Source organism: Myotis brandtii, unplaced genomic scaffold, assembly GCF_000412655.1.
Source record: "Myotis brandtii unplaced genomic scaffold, ASM41265v1 scaffold244, whole genome shotgun sequence".
In the NCBI taxonomy this organism is placed as follows: Eukaryota; Metazoa; Chordata; class Mammalia; order Chiroptera; family Vespertilionidae; genus Myotis; species Myotis brandtii.
In genome coordinates, this window is record NW_005359225.1 from 5,357,729 (window position 1) to 5,377,345 (window position 19,617).

Consider the following 19,617-nt stretch of genomic DNA (forward strand, 5'->3'; position numbering starts at 1 on the left):
GACACTTGTTTTGCTCAGTCAGATGAAGTTCAGTATAGCTGGTAGAAGTGCTCTAAAGAGGGTCTCCAAGAATTCTCAGGCTTATAGGAAGCATCTGATTTTACATAAGTTTACACAGAAGGAAACTGAGACCTTCGGGGAGGGACTCAGCAGTTTGTGATTAGACTAGTCACTCAATGATAGAGCTGACACCCCTACTTCCTATCAGTGTCTCCTTGCCTCTCTTGTAGGTGGGCTCGATTGCTTCTCAGACAAGAGAAGGAAGTAGCTGCTCCTGCATGCCCAGGCAGGAGTATAAACACACGCTCTGATTTCAGAAGCTTCTTTTCTATCTGGGGAAACAAAGATATGCATTTGAAAAGAGCTCTAGCCCTAGCCATTTGGCTCAGTGGATAGAGGGTCGGCCTGTGGGCGGAAGGGTCCCAGGTTCAATTCCGGGCAAGGGCACATGCCTGGGTTGTGGGCTCGATCCCCAGTAGGGTGCGTGCAGGAGGTAGTTGATCAATAATTTTCTCATCATTGATGTTTCTATCTTTCTCTCCATCTTCCTTCCTCTCTGAAATATATCTATATATCTCTCTATATAAAAGCATAATATGCAAATCGACCAGATGGCAGAATGACCAGTCGGCTATGACATGCACTGACCACGAGGGGGCAGATGCTCAACACAGGAGCTGCCCCCAGCCCACAGGCCCCGATCATCTGAGCCTACCAGCCAGCTTCTTAATCCCTCCCCCTGGCTGGCAGGCTCCAATCGCCCAATGGGGAACTGGGAACCGGGAACTGGGGGTGGGTAGCAGTGGATGCAGGCGGCACCAGGGCCCCGATTGCCCCGCTGGTCACCCCACACACAGAGGGCAACCAGCGGTGGCGGCAGGGGGCAGGGCTGGCTGCTGGCAGCCGGGGAAGATCAGCCCTGATCGCAGGCCAGGCCTAGGGACCCTACCTGCGCGTGAATTTCATGCACAGGTAGGGTATGCAGAGAGAGAGAGGAAAAAAAATTTTTTCTAAAAAAAAAAATAAAGAAAAGAAAAGAGCTCTGACTTTATGGACTAGTTAGTACAGTTGTAAATGCTCACTTGTGGGATCAGACAAGTGGCTTTTCAATCTTTCATATCTTAGACTCTTCTCCTCCTATACCTACTGTGTTCTAGCAGAAGAGAAACAAAGTTCAGTTTTTCCAAGGTCATTTTCTTGTTTACAGGCCGTCTCTTATTAGAGTTATTATTAACAATATGATTGAAGGTCATAAAAAATTACTGTATCTGATTGGGAGTAAATTACGGTGACACAGGTATACGCTAACAAGATATGCAGTATTTGTCATCAGCAGGTTTATATTTAATGACTGTTAAATATATTCATTATTAAATATATTTAATTGGGTTAGGATTAGAATAATTCAGAGGTCCCTAGAATCACTGGGTCATATAGTGTGACATTTTGACAAGGACTGGACAAGAGAATGTATTTATAAATGGTGAGTGTGGAGACAGATATATAATGGATAATCCCTATAAGGGGAAGCACACGGAAAGTTTACACCTGGGTGTGGGAATGGTCACAAATGAATATCCTTAGAGACTAGGATACTCAGGAGAGGTAGACATGTGGAGAAGGGTGAACAAATTATTGGTAAATGTTATGTGTCTCTGCATACCCACCACTGAGATCCATCAGTATAGACCAGTGATGGCGAACCTTTTGAGCTCAGCGTGTCAGCATTTTGAAAAACCCTAACTTAACTCTGGTGCCGTGTCACATATAGAAATTTTTTGATATTTGCAACCATAGTAAAACAAAGATTTATATTTTTGATATTTATTTTATATATTTAAATGCCATTTAACAAAGAAAAATAAACCAAAAAAATGAGTTCACGTGTCACCTCTGACATGCATGTCATAGGTTCGCCATCACTGGTATAGACTCTGTATTCTAGCATGCAGAAGGGAACAGCCACCAGGTGCTAGGAGTCATGGAAGTATTCCTGGAAGAAGTGGGGAGTTTTACCAGGATCCTTCCTAGCTTTGCTGGCAGAGAACTGAATGCCTACTCTTTGCTTCAACAGGCTTGCTGTAACCAACACCACCATGACAGGGACTGTGTTAAAGATGACAGACCGGAGCCATCGGCAGAAGCTGCAGCTGAAGGCCCTGGACACAGTGCTCTTCGGGCCTCCTCTCTGTGAGTCTTGTGGAGAGAAGGGCTGCTGGTGTGCCATGGAAGCCAAGGCTGTTGGGATGGCTGGGCTGAGGTCCTGGGTCTCCTGGGCACACCTGCCTCCACATTTCCTGCTGCTGTTGAGATATTAAATGGTTTTACATTTTAGTCCAGCCAGATATCAACATCTATTCATTAAATACATTAATGAAACATCTGCTTTGTGCCAGTGCTGTGCTGGAAACTGTAGGAAGACCTGGATGAATCATATTCTGCCCTAAGGGGATAAAATGAATGTTCTAGAGAGGTACACAGTGCTTCTGAATTCCAGAGGAGGGGTGGAGGAGGCATACTATAAAAAAGGTGGCATGTGAGCTCTGCCTGTAAGGAGGGCTAGGGCTGTATTTCATTCAGGTGGCCAGAGAGGGCATTCTGGTGGAGGAAACAACCTGAGGAGGAACACAAAGGCTAAAATATGAAAGTTATGCTCAGGGATAAAAGTAACCGATAAGGGCTGAATGCTATTTCGCTTCTCCCTGCTCTCACTGGGGGTGTGCAGAATGTATGAAGTAATTGTTGAACATCTGTGTTCTTGGACAACCAAAGAGGACTAAGTAGGCTTTCACTGAAGCAATAGAGACACACTCAGGCCTAAGGAAGGGTGTTCTCTTCTGCCAGGAGTTAGTCGAGAGAATTAGGTGGTCCAGCTCCTGAAGATCTGCAAAAGCCTGACATCCTTTTTCTTATTCTAAGTGAACTCAGGGGAAACAAATATTTCTTAGAAGATTAGCCTTGACCAAACAGGCTCTTAGGGTTCACTCCCCGCCCTTTGAGATCTGTTGGCGTCAGTTGAGGATGCCAACAGCAGAATGCTATAGAGCCAAGGACTAGTCCAGAGAAGCAGCTGGCATGTAGGGTGGGAAATGGGAAGTGACTGCTAATGGGTATGTGATTTCTTTATGGAGTAATGATAATGTTTTAAAATTAATTGTGCTGATAGTTGTATAACCTTGTAAATATGCCAAAACCATTGAATTGCACATTTTAAAAGAGTGAATTTTAGGGTGTATGAATTATATCTCAGTCACCATCATTATGTACATCTAGATTCTTTTTAAAAACATAACCTGAGGGTATTTTTTTTCCCATTGATTTTTTAGAAGGAGGGAGAGAAACATCCGTGTGAGAGAGACACATCGATTGGTTGCCTCCTGCATGCGCCCCAACAGGGGCCAGGGACAAACCTGCAACCTAGGTGCATGCCATTGGCCGGGAATTGGACCCGAGAATTGGACCCGAGACCCTTTGGTCCATGGGCTGACTGAGAAAAACCAGCCAGGGCCCTCTAGATTTTCTTGTAACTCCTGGACTTTGATATAGAGAACTTAAGTTTAGGAAAGCACATTGGTCTCTTTTAAAAACTGCCACTCATTGTTTAACCTTGTATAGGTCACTTTTCTCAGGATGTGTTTTCTGATTTGTATCATGAAACAATTGAGCTAATGGATCCTTAAGATTCCAGCTGCTACATTCTATAATTTTTGGGGGAAACCCTTTGGCTGATAGGGTCCTGTGTAAAAGACAGGAGGTCTGTTCCTTCCTACTACTATCTATATTCTTTTCCTTTAGGAATTCTGTGGCCCTTGGCTTATCAAGTGATCTTTGGCAATTCAGTTCTCCTGCCTACACTTAGATTTCCTCATCTGTAAAATGGGCTTGGTCAGTAAGGCTGTTCCTGGTTCTCTCACTCAAGGACTCAGATAGAGCTGGGTATACTCCTGGCAACTAAGATTTTGGAATCCAGCAGCTGTCCTGATGGAAAATATTGTTTATCCTTGCCTACTGAGGCTTGTTAAAGAAAATTTTTGAAAATTGCCAGCTGAAATTTGAGGAAAATACTAGGAAGCTCTTTGCCAGGAGACTCTGCAAGGGTGGGGCCCTGCCTGGTGGGGTCCTGCAAAGAGTCCCTTGATCTGTGTCCCTCTAGACTTTGTGTTCTCATCTGAACATGGACTGAAACCTCTAGTCCAGTGCTGTTCCCTGTCCAGTGTCCATGCAGGATTTAGAATGAGGGCCTATGCTAGCTCTGACCTGTGTTCTTCACCTGGTGAGTTCTTAGGGCTGTGGTTCTCACGCCTCATCATAAGGCATGTAGTAGATAAATACTCCAGAGAACCTGGGCCAGTTACAGCTGCCAGCCATGGCTACCTTAATGAAAAGCCTGCTGTTGGTCTGAGGTGTGAGAAATCTTAAAAGCAGAGATTGTTGTGCAATAGCCAGGAGGGTCTGCTGAGTGAGCATGATCCATCTACTCACAGCAGTTTCAAAGCTTAGAAAGAGGGAAAAGGGATCATACTGGCTCAGCAGAGGGTCACCTCAGAGTCCATTTGCTGATAGTAGATGACATCTCAGTCTTCCCCATGTGGCCACAGAGCAGCACATGGCTCTTTACAGACTTTTCCACCCTGCAAAGTTGGCTCTAGGCTTGGAGGCCCATGTGGGGCTGCCCTAACTGTGCCAGTAGCCAGGTGTTAGGTATGATCTGAGAAACCAATGCCCAAGGCAGTGTCCAGTTGGAGGCCTAAGCTGATGTCTCACTCTGGCAGCAGATCATTCGTTGAGGGGGCTTTTTCTTCTCTGCAGATAATTTCTCAGAGAAAATGAGGCTCAGGAAGATGAGGTGAGTGTTTAGAGTTCATTCAGCATTTAAATGGCAGAGCCATGACTCAAACCCAGGTCTTTAATTTATATTTCAGTGCTCTTTTCTACTCTGTAATTCCACCCTCTACTTGTGTAGAGGAAACAAATTATTATATAAAGAGTTACAGCTTTGAAATCAAGTGAACTGGCTCTGTCACTCAGAAGTTTTGTGACCTTGAGTATATTCCCAAGGTTCTATATGTCCCAGTTTCTTCTAAACAAATGGTAGCTACTATTTTCAGTATACAGTACAGTACGCCTGCTCTGGTCAGTCCTTGGCTAGGGACTACTGTGCCCTTGGTGCTTCAGCAGGAGTATTGAGAAGGGTACAGGGAGAGGCCTGCCAAGCAATTGTTGGGGTTGAGGAAGTTGTGGAGAGGAAAAGACAACACTACACCTGTCTTCCTTCTTCAGTGACTCAGATAATAGGGAAGAGTCCTAGGTAAGCAGGAGTGGCTGCCTCTCTGGCAAAGCTTGCTCTGGTCTGTCAGCTCTATCTTTACCTTCTTTCTCCTTTCTGTTATGTTCCAACTCACCCTTCAACCTTCTTCAGAATGCCTTTCTAGCCTCTTCCCAGGTATTCTCAATCCTTCCCTCTTACTCTCCTCTGGGAAGCCACAGCCCTTTGTACCTGACTCCTTTATAAAATTCTGTTTCCCTGTCTGATATCATTTAACTGGGAACTCCCCAGGAGTAGAAATAGCTTTGTTCATCTGTCATCAGCACTTAGCAAAGGCCCAGCAAGAAGTAGGTGTCAAGTGATGTATTCTAGAAGATATACAGAAGGAGGCTAGGCCTTGCCAGAGCTACAGGACTGAGGGGAGTTGGGAGAAAATCCTTTCCAGCTTGGTTGTGAGGAGAACTGCTACCTGTGGAGCATCTTTGGATAGGTGAGGCAATTAGAGCACTTTTGGGGCTATAACCAGAAGGGAGGTGGGCCCAGGAATAGCTGTTCCAGGTTAAACAGACACCTCAACACAGAAGGCTATGTAAATGACAAAAGAAATTCTTAGCACATATTTTGGCAGGTAGGAATGAATATCTATAGCTGCTTGGGGCAGGGTGTTGTGGGCAGTAGATTGGGAGAGGGAATTCCAGAAAGTGATAATGATTAGAGGCTCACTTCTCAGTGATAACTAGAACCTTGAAAATTTTCACCATTACCCCTAACTCTGTTGACATGTCAGCATCTCATTAGTTTACACTCTCCTATGCTGCCTTAGGCCTGATTGTGAGAACAGTTGACCTAATTTTGCTAAAATCTATTTATAGCACTCAGGATAGGAATTCTGCCACCCTCTGGGTTCTCAGGTCCCAGCCAGCTTCCCTGGGTTAGCTTTGTTCACTTGGCCAGCCACATCTGTTCTCATGAAAACTCCATCGTCTCTCTGCCCAGGCTATGTTCTCTGGGTGCGAGGTGGATGCTGAGAGCTGAGCTTGTGTAGGGGCTGTGTAAGATAGCTGGCCATATTCTTCATGTCCCAGGAGCTGGTATTTGCCCTTCACATGCACTTTATATTATACAGCCCGCCCCCCTTTTCAGGCTAAAACCTCTTCTTACAGCCTTTACTGAGCACTTGCTCTGGTCAGGCTCTATGCTATGTATGGAGCTACAAAGATAAATTAGTTTTGTGCTTGGTCCTGAGGAACTCACAGACTATCAGAAAGAAGTGACTCACATGAAAGCTGAAAAACATACAAGATAGTCCCTGAGATAGTTAGAGATAAGTCATGTTTACCTGTCCAAAGAGAGGGTTGATCAGGGATCCTAGTTCAGAGAAGAGGAATGGAAGGATCTCTGTGGACTGTGCTGGGCTGGGAAGGTAGGTTGTAGGAACTGAAGAATGGGAGTGGGATTATGATGAAAAGAAGTACATCATTAGTTAGGCATAGACTAGAACTTGATTTCTGTATTTCCCCCTCTTTTTCTGACACAATAATTTATAGATTCTGTATTATTCAAGGTTCAACAGAGTAACAGAGCCAATAGGATATGTATATAGATATGAATAAGAGGAGATTTATTATAGGAATTTAATAAATCACGTAATTGTGGATGCCAAGAGACCCATGATCTGCCATTGACAAGCTGGAGAACCAGGAAAACCAGTGGTGTAATTCAGCCCAATTCTAAAGGCTTGAGAATCAAGGGAGATGATGGTGTAAGTTTGAGTCCAAAGGCCAGAGAATCAGAGGGCTGATGGTGTAAATCCCTGTCTGAGTCCCAAGACCCGAGAACCAGGAGCACTGATGTAAGAGGATGTCTCAATTCAAGCTGAGAGAGCAAATCCACTCTTCCACCACCTTTGGTTCTATTCAGGCCCTCAGCAGCCTGAGGATGAATGGATGATGCTCAGACTACCGATTCAAATGTTAATCTCTTAAGAAGACAACCTCACAGATACACCCAGAAATAATGTTTTTCCAGTCAAGTTAACATAAAATTAACCATCTTAGATTTATTTAGGACTCTGGGGTTCAGGTCAGGGCTCCTCTGAAGGGACCCGACAATTCTCACATCAGCCTTTCCAGCCTCCATCTCTTCCTCAAATTCCACATCCACATTCCTAATTATCTATTGGATAAGTCCATCTGAATGTTTCCAAAACATCTCTAAGCGTTCATTTACAAATACACATTTGATCTCTTTAGCAATTCTATATAACGCATTTTACAGCTGAGGAGGCTGAGATCCAGATGGGGGAAGTGAATTTCATAACAAATTGGGGAAGAGGACAGCATAAAACCTAGACTTCCTAATACTTGGTGTAGGATGCTTTCTTTGATAGCAGAATTTCTCTACATGAGGCCTTATGTTTAACCTTTTAAAGGTCTATCCTGATGTCTAGGCCACAGTCAGCTCCCAAGATGTTATTTGGAGGGAAAACTGGGGCCTTGGAACTTTTAAGTCACATTCTGGCTAGATCAGGAGATATAGGCCTCTCCATGGTGAGAGATATTTGTATGTAACAAAGTGGAAACAATACCTGCTGCATGAGTATGAAAGTTGTCATGACAAAGTGGGTATAGTAGAAAGACCATGCAATCAGGCACAGCTGGATTTGAATCCTAGCTCTGCCACTTTTTGTGAACTCTAGCAAGTCATTGCTCCTATGAGCCACAGTTTTCTGGTCTATAGAATGAGACTACTAATACTCTATCTTAGAGAGTAGTTGTGAGAATTAGAGATGGTGAATATAAATATCTGATACATTGTATATTTGCTCTATTTTAGTTCCTTATATGGATTAAGGAGAGGGAGATATCATATTTGAGGCTGATCAGTAACAACTCAGTCCCACAAATATTTATTGAGGGCCTCTGTGTGTTAGTCGGTGCTGTGCTAGGCACTGATGTACAGACAAGTAACAATCAAGGGCCACAGAGTAAATCAGCCATATTAGACTTGTTTTCTTCCCACCACACTTGGTTGCTCATGGAATGTGACAGTTAGCATAGCTGAGCTTCACCTCTGCATTTGAGAGGGCAGAAGGATGTAAGTATGGGGTGGATGCTTTACATTTAAGTAAAGTCAAAACTGGTTGAAGAGATCCAGCGAGTACTGATAGGTGGAACAGTATTACCTTAGATCAGGGGTGGGCAACCCCTGGCACACGTGCCAAACATGGCACTCCAGTAACTTTTGCTGGCTCGCGAAACCCTCTCTTATAATCTTCCATTTACAATTTTTGTGAACATTTGAATGACTTAAATGTTAAATCACAAGGAACTGGCAAGACACTTGATGTTATGTTTGGTTACATAAAGGCTTTTGAAAAGAAACTGGAAGTCTTTAAGAGGGATGTGGATGGTGAGAGATTTAGATATTTCCCAAACCTCAAGAGGCACATCAAAGACCTCCCAAAGGATGACAGAACAGACTGTGAAAGCCTTCAAAATCTGTTTTTAAACATCATTGAGTCAACTATTGAGCAGTTCTTCTCAAGATTTGCAAAATTCAGAGAACTGGAAGAGACAGCAAAATTCATGAGGTTTCCAGACAGCATGAAACTGGAGGAACTAAACTTACGAATGTTTTCACGGATAGACATGGCTGACTTTGAAATGCAGTTGATTGAATTTCAGAGTAGCTCAATTTGGAAGCAGAAATTTATTGACCTTAGAGTTGACTTGGAAAACATTGAAAAAAAGCGATTAGAGACAGGAGTACCAGGGGGAAGTGTCGAAAACGAACTATTGAGAACTTGGAATGCCATTCCAGAAAATTTTTTCTGTTTAAAAAAACTTTGCAACAGCATTACTCTCCATGTTTTCATCCACATACGCTTGTGAATCTTTGTTCTCAGTGATGAATTTTGTTAAGTCTCATCATAGAAGTAGTCTGATGGATGAAAGTAGTAGCTCGTGCATACCTCTGAAGGTCACGAAATAGAAACCTGATGTAAAATCTCTGTCATCAGTGATGCAGCAGCAAAAGTCCCACTGATAATATCAAACGGAGTCATAAAGTTTTCTGTCGGACTATCAGTGTACATGTATACATTAAAAAATAAATGTATTTTTCATCATCATATACTGTGTTTTTGTCGCTCGAATGAATTTTATTATTTCTTCAAGGTTCTTCACATACGTACACCTTAAGAGATATCAAGTAGGTGTAACATGTTCTCAAAAAATTAGGGTTGGCACGCAGAAGAATTTTGAGTCAGAGATTTTGCTGGTTTTGGCACGCACTCACAAAAAGGTTGCCCACCCCTGCCTTAGATCCTATCCTTGGTCCTGGCCATTCGTATTCATGACTTGGATGAGACTGTGAAGCTGGAAAAAATAATAGCATCTTGTTCCAAATTGATCTGGACAAGGTTAAATAAGGGACTAAGTAGAATAAATAGGCGCCCAGTCTGCATGCCCACCTTAAAAATCTGAAGTGTTGGAGGTGCTGGTTGCATGGAATCTTGAGCAAGAATACCTTTGACTTTCTGTAGGAGTGTAGAATTGAGAATCCCTGGAATTGAGAAACCCTGGGAAGCCAAGGTTAACAGTCCTTAACAAATAGGAGACTGTGTAGGAGGCTGGTGTGTTCTGGAAAGAAAGGCAGCTCACTATGCTGCAGAGATATCTCTTCTTGGGACCTGAAGGGAGGAGCATGAGAACTTGAGTGTGGATGGAAGTGTAGGCTTGCCTGGCAGCTAGAAGATGGCTGGCTGCTAGAGGACCCTTAGTTTTCTCTGTGAGAATCTGGCATAAACATGTAAAGGACACCAGTCCCATCCCAGACCTAGTAACTCTCCCTTGGATGGAAATAGAATGTGCTAATCTGCCTTTGATCCCACACCCTCCCCATGTCCTGCTGCTCAGCCTTTCAGTGAGGAGCTATGAATATAACCCTTTTTTTCAATCTGGGCCTTATTTTCATGTGTCTTTTTCTGCTGTCTAGACCCTACCTCAGCTTGGTGGCTCTACCTGGGTCCTTTTGGATTCCATTAGCCCCTTTCCTGGGATTCTGTCAGTCCTGCTTTCCCTTCCCCAACCTGAGGGTAACCTGCTGTGCACAGGAGGTCATTCCCTCTTTCCTTCCTTCCCTGACCCCCACATCTGGGGTCCTCTGAGCCCACAGCTACTCTATCCCAAGTTGAGTACAGCAGCAGCCCTCTTCTCCTTAGCTGTTTCTTTCAGGTCTCCTCCACTTTGGCCCTGGGCCCAGATCTAATATAGTAGGAACAATGTCAGGCTCCAGGAGTGCCCCTCTTCTGGTTGGCTCAATTCTTAGGACATGGCTTTTGCTCTCATCTTCTGTTATTCCTTGATTAGCTTTTCAGTTTTGCTCTGGAGACTGATTATTACTCTGAATCCAAGGTGGTGGCTGGGGCCCTGGCTGCTTCACCAAATTGCTGCCAGGCATTCTCAGCAGGTAGCTCTGCCCCTCTATTCCTGGCATGTGGACTGTTTTATACATACCAATCGCTTGAGCTACTCCTGTTCTACCTGGTCTGTGGATTGAGCCACAGCCTAGAAAAGCTCTCCATAGATGAGACTTACAGATTTTTTTACCTGATTTGGACTTTGCCCCTTGTATATATAATAGCTTAGTAATCCAGGAGACCCAACTACTGTGGTAACTCAGTTCCACAGCCAGATCAAAAGCTCTAAGCAACTTGGCTTTTATACCCTTGCCAGCCATCCCCTTCTATCTGCTCATGCACCCTAGCATGCTTACCCTGTAGAATGGAAGCCACTGCATCTGGGCACATGGACCAAAACTGCAGACCAGGGATGGCTGGCATGTATTGAGAAGACACTAGTGCTCTCCTCTTCACTGCATATTAGGGAAGCATGATTTAATAGGTTTCCAATGTTGCTTTAAGGCCTCTCATCCTTCCCAAACTAGTCCTTGACTTAGCAGAGAAATAGGCACAGAGCTTACTGTGATAGTATATGGCAAGTGTGTGTCTAAGAACAGAAATGAAGGCTTCATGGAGGAGGGGATGCAGTGGACTCTGCAAGGCTAAGTGTGCAGTGGGCAGCCTGACTTACCATGCCTTTCCTCTCTGGCAGTGACCCGCCATAATCACCTCAAGGACTTCATGCTGGTGGTGTCTATTGTTATTGGTGTTGGCGGCTGCTGGTTTGCTTATATCCAGAACCGTTACTCCAAGGAGCACATGAAGAAGATGATGAAGGATCTGGAGGGGTTACACCGAGCTGAGCAGAGTCTGCATGACCTTCAGGAAAGGTAAGGCCCTGCCCCTTCTCCACAGTCCCAGTGTTGCCAGCTCCTGGGAGCCTCCTGTTTCTACTTGGGTTGTGGGCTACCTGGTCCCTGGGACCAGATTGACATGGCTGCCAAGGCTGTGCCATCCTTCCAAAACTGCACTGAAGGTCCGGGTTCTTGCCATTCCAGTTGCATGGGCAAGTAATCTTCCCCAGGGCAGAAACTTATTTCTATCTATTTTCTCTCTGAGCTTCAGAGGAAGAAATATGTGGCTGTCAGAAGTCTTGAGCTTCCCTGGTTGGATGACTTGCTAAGGGGTCATTCTATGCTTTGCCCTACCTTTGCTTCCTTTCCCTTAGAAATAGATACAACGAACTGTTCTTCACTATTCTCCAGAGAAGCCTCACAAGTCTGTCTTCCTAATACCTTCCAAATCTCATAAATACTCACTTGTTGTATGACTTTGGGTAAATCCCTTTCCCTTCTAGGACTTATTTCCTCATCAGTAATATGAAGGTGTCAAACTAGGAGAATATTAACGGCCTAGCTCTGATAGTCTGGAATTCTGTCTAAATAAAACTTGGCTTAAAACTACTGTTGAAGAGATAGTTGTGGAAAAAGGGTACCAATCGATCTAAGTCAGCGGTTCTCAACCTGTGGATCACAATCCCTTTGGGGGTCGAACGACCCTTTCACAGGGGTCACCTAAGACCATCAGAAAACACATATATAATTACATATTGTTTTTGTGATTAATCACTATGCTTTAATTATGTTCAATTTGTAACAATGAAATTGGGGGTCACCACAACATGAGGAACTGTATTAAAGGGTCGTGGCATTAGGAAGGTTGAGAACCACTGATCTAAGTACTTCCTAATATCTAGGAACCAAGACTGTGCTGGGAATTGTAAGGAATTTGTTGCTCCTGGGGCAACAAAACTCACACATGAGAAGGAGCAGTGAGCACACACTTAGTGCAGTGATTCAGTGCCAGCTTATGGGATGATAACTCTAAGGACTGAAAGAGCACAGAGGCAGGGGATGAATTATGTGGATGCTGAGAAGGTGGCCTTGAAAGATGGGTAGAGAGGTCCTGATAGTTAAAGTTGAATGTGTAGTGAGGCCAGACCCCTGGTGCCTTAAGACTCATATGAAGAACTTTAGTAGGATTCAAAAGGCAACAGAGAGTCAATGCAGTTACTTGTTTGTTTTGCTTTTGAGAAGAGGTAAGACTGTCTTTTAGAAAATTACTCTGCAGACTAGGGAGTCTAGTTGGGAAGTTTTTGTAGGAATCCATGTAAAAGGAAATGAAGTCTGGCTCTTTTTTGTTATTTTTTAATGATAGATACTATTTTCTTTGGAGGGATAAGGAAAGGATTTCTTGTGAGCTAGGTATTGTTAAGCACTTAAATGCATTATTGTTATTAATAATCACAACGAGGTTAGGTAGGTACTATTATTATCCCTACTTAGAGTTGAAGAAGTGAAAGCTTAGAGAGGGTTAGTGCCTTGCTTGGGTTCACATATCAGTAGTGAGCTAGGAATTTTGACACCCGCAGGGTACTGCCTCAGTAAAAGCAGTCCTATCAGATTCATTCCCATGAGCCAGGTTTCTAGGGGTAAAAGGAGGAGTTTTATCTCTGAGCTGAGTCCTGGCTACTTTAGTGGACCCCTTGATCCTGAGCCCTTTGCCAATTGGGGGCTAAATGCTGCTGTCCGGGCAGTCCCCATTCTTCCTTTGTCTGAAAAACATGTACTGTTTTCATTCCAAAAGCAACGAATCTAGGCCTTTGGAATGAAAACTAGGAGACATTCCAAGTTTGGGGATAAAACTAAGCTCCCAGCCCTCCCTGCTCCCTACGGCCTACAGAGCTAAATGACCACTGTGGCACTCAGAGAAACAAATGCACATACCCCCAGAGATGGGATTACACATGGGCACACATGCATCCTTTTCTGACAGTGTCCAGAGCTACATGCCACCTCCTCCCTCCTTACTTTAATAGGCCTACACTGCCAGCCAACATAGAGCTTTTTTTTTTTTTCTTTCAAAGTTCCTGATATTTTGGGTAGATAAATGTAATGCTACATGCACATTCCAGTTAGGATTTTATTGGGTTTCAAGATAATTCTTCGAGGCAGGCAGGAATTTTGATTCCCATTTAAAAACGAAGAAACAGGCTCAGTATAGGGAACAGATTTGTCCATAGTCACATAACTGCTTAGAGCAGCGGTTCTCAACCTGTGGGTCACGACCCCTTTGGGGGTCGAATGACCCTTTCACAGGGGTCGCCTAAGACCATCGGAAAACACATATATAATTACATATTGTTTTTGTGATTAATCACTATGCTTTAATTATGTTCAATTTGTAACAATGAAATTGGGGGTCACCACAACATGAGGAACTGTATTAAAGGGTCGCAGCATTAGGAAGGTTGAGAACCACTGGCTTAGAGCCAGGGCTTGCAGTAAAGCTGCGCAGTTTTCTTACTTGTAATGCTAATTGATTGCTGCCTTCAAGATGCTCAGTCTTCTTTGGAGGAGATGGAGTGGGGCAAGGCCTGACAGTACATTTTATTTGCTCAATTTCTGCTCCCAATAGTATTTATTGATTTTCATCTCTTCTAGATCCTGTTAAGACTGTACAAGTGGGTCAGTTTTGATTTTACTTTAAAGGAGCTCCCTATTATATGAAGACAGATCTACCATAGGCTTTTCTCAAGAGGCTGCTTTCAGCAAGGATAATATTTCCGTGAAGAATTGAATCTCTAATGGTGTAATTTTAGGCAGTTGTGTCTTGAAGGAATACAATAAAGGAGGGTATTCAACCCGAGAAGGATATGGGGGCAGGAAATGGCGCCTCTGATTTGTTTTAGTTATGCTTTAGTGCCACCTGGTGTGTACTTTGAAAAGGTTCCACTCCCTTTCTCTGTGAACAAAATGGGCAGAAGACTGCAGCTTGTCAGCAGTAGGAGAGCAGCCTAGACATTTCTTCCTCTTCCCTTCCCACTTAACCCACCACATCTTTTGAGGTTTCAGATATTGATGACCAATCTGGACTTGGGATTTTTTAAAGGTTGAATTCTGTTTCTGTCTCTTCTGTTTCACCTACTTAACTCAGTGGTCAGTGTTCTTCTCTGTGGCCCTTTTTGTTCTGTAGCCTGTCCTTTTTCTGCTGTACCTCCAGTTTAAGCCATGCATCACTTGTCTTCTTCATCACCATTTTTCCCTTCTATCCTGGTCTCCTGGTAACTTGGTGGTTCTTACTAAGGTAAGAAGATCTGATAGTGGTTAAGTCCTTTCCCTCTTCCAGAGGGATTAGCAAATCTTACTCTTTCTGCTGGGTGCTAGCCGATGCTTTGCCTTTCCTGACTCTTTCAGGTGGAGTTAATTACTCCATCCTTTGGGCTCGCACAACACCTTGTATGTCTACCTATTGTAGAACTTACCACATTGTGTACAGTTATCTATTTGTCTAAATTAGATTAGATAATGAGTGCCTCAGTGGCAGGGACTGTTTTTTTTTTTTTTAATTCATCTCCATATATCTAGGGCTTGGCACAGGGCTTGACATTTAGTAGACACCTGAAAGTACTTGGTGAGTGAATGAATGAATGAATATAAATAGATATGTGGAAGAAAGATGGAAGGAAGGAAGGAGGCTTACTTGGATGGTTGGAAGATTTTGCCAGTGAACAGAGGAAATGTATGGATGGGGAGAAGGATATATTTTCATTATAACTGATGCTTTTGAGATCTTACCCACCATGGAAGATACTGAGGAAGGAAACTCAGGCCTATGAGAAGCAGGGAGCTTTCCCAAGCTCTCCCTAGCCCCTTTGGTAAGAATTTAATTTTTCTGTGTTTCTGGTAACAGGTAATCAGGAGTCCAAACATTGGTTGGACAGCTCAATGGTTCCTTTCTCACCTTCCTTAAATCTCCCCACCTCGTTTATAACTCAGCCATTAAGCTTTCTCTGGATCTTTGGTCTAGCTTGCAGGGTATTTACATTTATATTGAACCTTCCAGACACCCTTGTATAAGGGGAATAACTATGGAATTTTAAATCATACAGACTGGAATTCTATTCTCACTTCTATCTGCAGTTACTTCCCCTCTCCAAGCCTTTATATCCACACCTGTTTTAGACTGATAATGATACAATATATCATTATCTGCAGGGAGACAAATGTGAAATATCTTGTAAACTAATCGTTGTTATAATTTTAGCATGTCAGACACCTTAGAGCAGCGGTTCTCAACCTGTGGGTCACAATCCCTTTGGGGGTCGAACGACCCTTTCACAGGGGTTGCCTAAGACCATCGGAAAGCACATATATAATTACATATTGTTTTTGTGATTAATCACTATGCTTTAATTATGTTCAGTTTGTAACAATGAAAATACATCCTGCATATCAGATATTTACATTACGATTCCTAACAGTAGCAAAATTACAGTTATGAAGTAGCAACGAAAATAATTTTATGGTTGGGGGTCACCACAACATGAGGAACTGTATTAAAGGGTCGCGGCATTAGGAAGGTTGAGAACCACTGCCTTAGAGGAAGGATTCAGATACCTGGGAACCTAGCTTCACAGACTTTATTACTGGCAGCAAAAGGATGGCCAGTATAAGAATTGTGGTAATGACTGGTTTCTGTTGGCACTGAACTAACTTAGAGCCAGAGAGTCAGCAGAATAAAGAGAGTATGTGCTGAGTGCTGGAGCCCTCAGTTTCCTCTTTGATGCCATGACTCATGGCGTGGTGGCTGGTACCCCGTTGCCTGGCCTCCTCCAGCTCCCTCATTGCCCCCCAGGCTGCACAAGGCCCAGGAGGAGCACCGCACAGTGGAAGTGGAGAAGGTCCATCTGGAGAAGAAGCTGCGAGATGAGATCAACATTGCCAAGCAGGAAGCCCAGCGACTGAAGGAGCTGCGGGAGGGCACTGAAAATGAGCGGAGTCGCCAAAAATATGCTGAGGAGGAGCTGGAGCAGGTAGGAGACTACACATTCTTAGACACAATGGGTAAGGGCAGGGGCCAAAAGTCTGGCCGAAAAGTTTTGTGTGTGAGGACTTTGAAATATGGCTCAAAGAATATCTTGAAAAGTTACTAGACTCTTACCAGTAAGAATAGTGGAAAAGTTGCAAAAAAAAATGGTCACTGTGATTTTCAAAGAAAAGTGGGTAACAGGTGAGAACAATTATTTTGTTCTTTTTTTATTGAGATATTTACATGGATTCAAGTGAAGAGATTATAAGTATACAGCTGGCAAGCTTTTACTTGTGCATAAACCTGTGTAACCACCATCCAGATCAAAATACAGGATCTTTTAAACACCCCAGAAGGCTCACTTTTGGCTATCCCTATCAACTGTCACTATTCCTTCCAAAAGTGAATTATGGTCATAATCTCTAAACCAAATTAGTTTCATCTGATTTTGAACTTCATATAAATGGCATTATACGGTATATATTCTTGTGTGTTTGGTTTCTTTCAACATTATGTCTGTAAGAGTCATTTATGTTATTGCATAAAGTGATTTCTGGCTTATTTCCATTGCTGAGTAATAATCATTGTATACTATAATTATTTATCTGTTCTCCTCTGATGGACATTTGCGTTGTTTGCAGTTTTTTGCCTCTTGTGAATCACAGTGCTGTGAACCTTCTTGCACATGTCTCTTGGTGGGCATAGCACTTATTTCTGTTAGCTTTATTAGAAACTGCCAGACAGGTTTTTGAAATAGCTGTGCCAATATACACTGCCACCAGCAATGTGTGAGAGTTGTAGTTGAGCTACAACCTTGGTATTTTTTAGGCATTTTAATTTTACACATTCTGGTATGGATGTAGTGGTATCTCATTGTGCTTTTAATTTTCATTTCCTTAATGACTAATAATATTGAACACCTTTCCTTAAATTCATTGACCTTTCTATTTGGGACTCTCCAGCTTTATTCTTCTTCAAGATGGCCTTGGCTCTTCTTGGTTCTTTGCATTTCCTTGTTAGCTTGTCATTCCACTGCACCCTCTCCCTCCAAAAAAAAGTCCTGCTGGAATTTTTATTGTGTTAGAATTGAACGTATAGATTAGGGGGAAAATTGACATTTTAACTGAGTGATTCTTCCAATCCATGAGCATTGTTTATCCTGTCACTTATTTAGGCCTTTTAAAATTGCTCATAGCAACATTTTATAGTTTTCAGGGTAGAAGTCTTTTTTTTTTTTTTTAACTTGCTCTTATTTTTCTAGCTTCTTGAGGTGGAAGATTCGGTCATTGATTTTTAAACTCTTAATCTTACATTTAAAGCTATAAATTTCCATCTTAGCACTTTTTGATGCATTTACCAAGTTTTGATATTTCATATTTTCATTATCATTCAGTTCAAAAGACTTTCTAATTTTCATTGCAATTCCTTTTTTGGCCCATGGCTATTAGAAGTGTGTTGCTTAATTTTCAAACACTTGTAGACTGTTCTGATTATCTTTCTCTTTGATTTCCAGTTTAATTTCACTGTAGTCAGAGAACATATGTTGTATGGTTTCAGTCCTTTCAAACATGCTCAGACTTGGTGTATGTAAACAGGCTAAACAATACAATTGAAAGGCAAAGAGTGTCAGACTGGGTAAAAAACAAAACCCACCTATACGCTATTTGTAAAAGATACACTTTCAATATAAGGATACAAAACGGTTAAAAGCAAAAGGAGGAGATAAGATATATGATACAAACACTAAGCAAAATAAAGCAGAGGTAATATATCAATATTAGACAAAAGTAGACTTTAGTGCAAGAAGTATTATAGAGACAAAAACACATTCCTTAATGATAAATGTGTGAGTACAACAGTAATATATAACAATCTTTAGTTTGGATATACCTGTTTAAAAATATATAACACAAAATTGTAAAAACTAGAAGGATAATAGACAAATTCATAATCAAAATGAGAGATTTTATTATACCTTTCTCAATAATAAGCACCCAAAAACATCAGTAAGGATATAAAATATTTAAACATGATTATTCAGTTGGACCTTAACAACATCAAGAGCATTTTACCTAACAATTATAAAATACACATTTTCTTTAGTGTTCACATATTGCTTCTGCTCCATTCTCTGCTCTCCTTCTGGGAATCCAATATTTATGTTTGACTTTTTAACTATATTCCATTTGTCTCTTAGGCTCAGCTCTGTTCTCTTCTCTCCATGCTTTGGTTTGATTATTTTCTATTGATCTATCCATGAATTCTCTAATCCTGTATTCTGCTGTGAACACTGCACTATTTAAGCCATTTAGTGGAATCCTCCTCGCAGATAATGTATTTTCAGTTCTAGAATGTCCATTTTATTCTTTTATAGTTCTGGTTCCCTTTCTAAAATTTCTGTATTTTCACTTATGCTTTGTGTTTATCTTTTGCTATATGTTCTTTAACTTTTCAATTGTGCTTATTTTAAAGTCCTGGTCTGGTAACTCTAATATCTGAATCATTTATAGAAATTCTTTATCTTGATTATTGGTTATATTTTCCTGCCTTCTCATATCTAGTAATTTATTTTTTTTTAAATGCTGGACAGCATATACAAAAAAAAAGAGGTTCCAGATGATTTAAGTTCCATCAGATATAGGGTTTCCCTTCATTCTGTTAGGTATATAGGGTGAGGACCTAATCACCTCAAGCCAATCAGAGATTGAGCTCTTTTGGAACTGGGTTGTAGTTTTAGTAAGACTTGGTCTAGCACTCATTTGTCACAGTTTCTCAGGCAAGTCCTTTCCTAACTTTTTATGAGAGCTGGTGGATTTCCTTCTCTTAATCCTGAAAGACTATGAGATATTTCATTTCTGCCACTTGGAGATTTTGAATTTAGCTCTTTAGTCTCCTGCTCCTCATAGCTTCAAAATTTTGCAGATGTCTTAAGGGGAAGGCTGTATGTTTGAGGCAGGTCCCCTCCTTGCAATATTTTGCCTCCTAAGCATTATGAAAATATGGGAGATTTTGTTTCATTCTTTGGCCTAGCTACCTATTCTCCTGCACAGCTCTAGGATTCAGTAAATGCCCAACA

The 19,617-nt window shown here is 42.1% G+C and overlaps 1 protein-coding gene across 1 annotated transcript in view; it reads left to right on the forward strand.

Annotated features, from left to right (window-relative positions):
* STIM1 (stromal interaction molecule 1) overlaps positions 1-19,617 on the forward strand; it is a gene marked incomplete at its 5' end in the record, with an annotated part of 198,362 nt that overhangs the window by 163,727 nt on the left and 15,018 nt on the right. Inside the window, 3 exons of the mRNA XM_014540380.1 lie at positions 2,075-2,190; positions 11,383-11,560; positions 16,368-16,545. Coding sequence (XP_014395866.1) covers positions 2,075-2,190; positions 11,383-11,560; positions 16,368-16,545 — 472 coding nt within the window. The remainder of the gene's footprint in view (positions 1-2,074; positions 2,191-11,382; positions 11,561-16,367; positions 16,546-19,617) is intronic.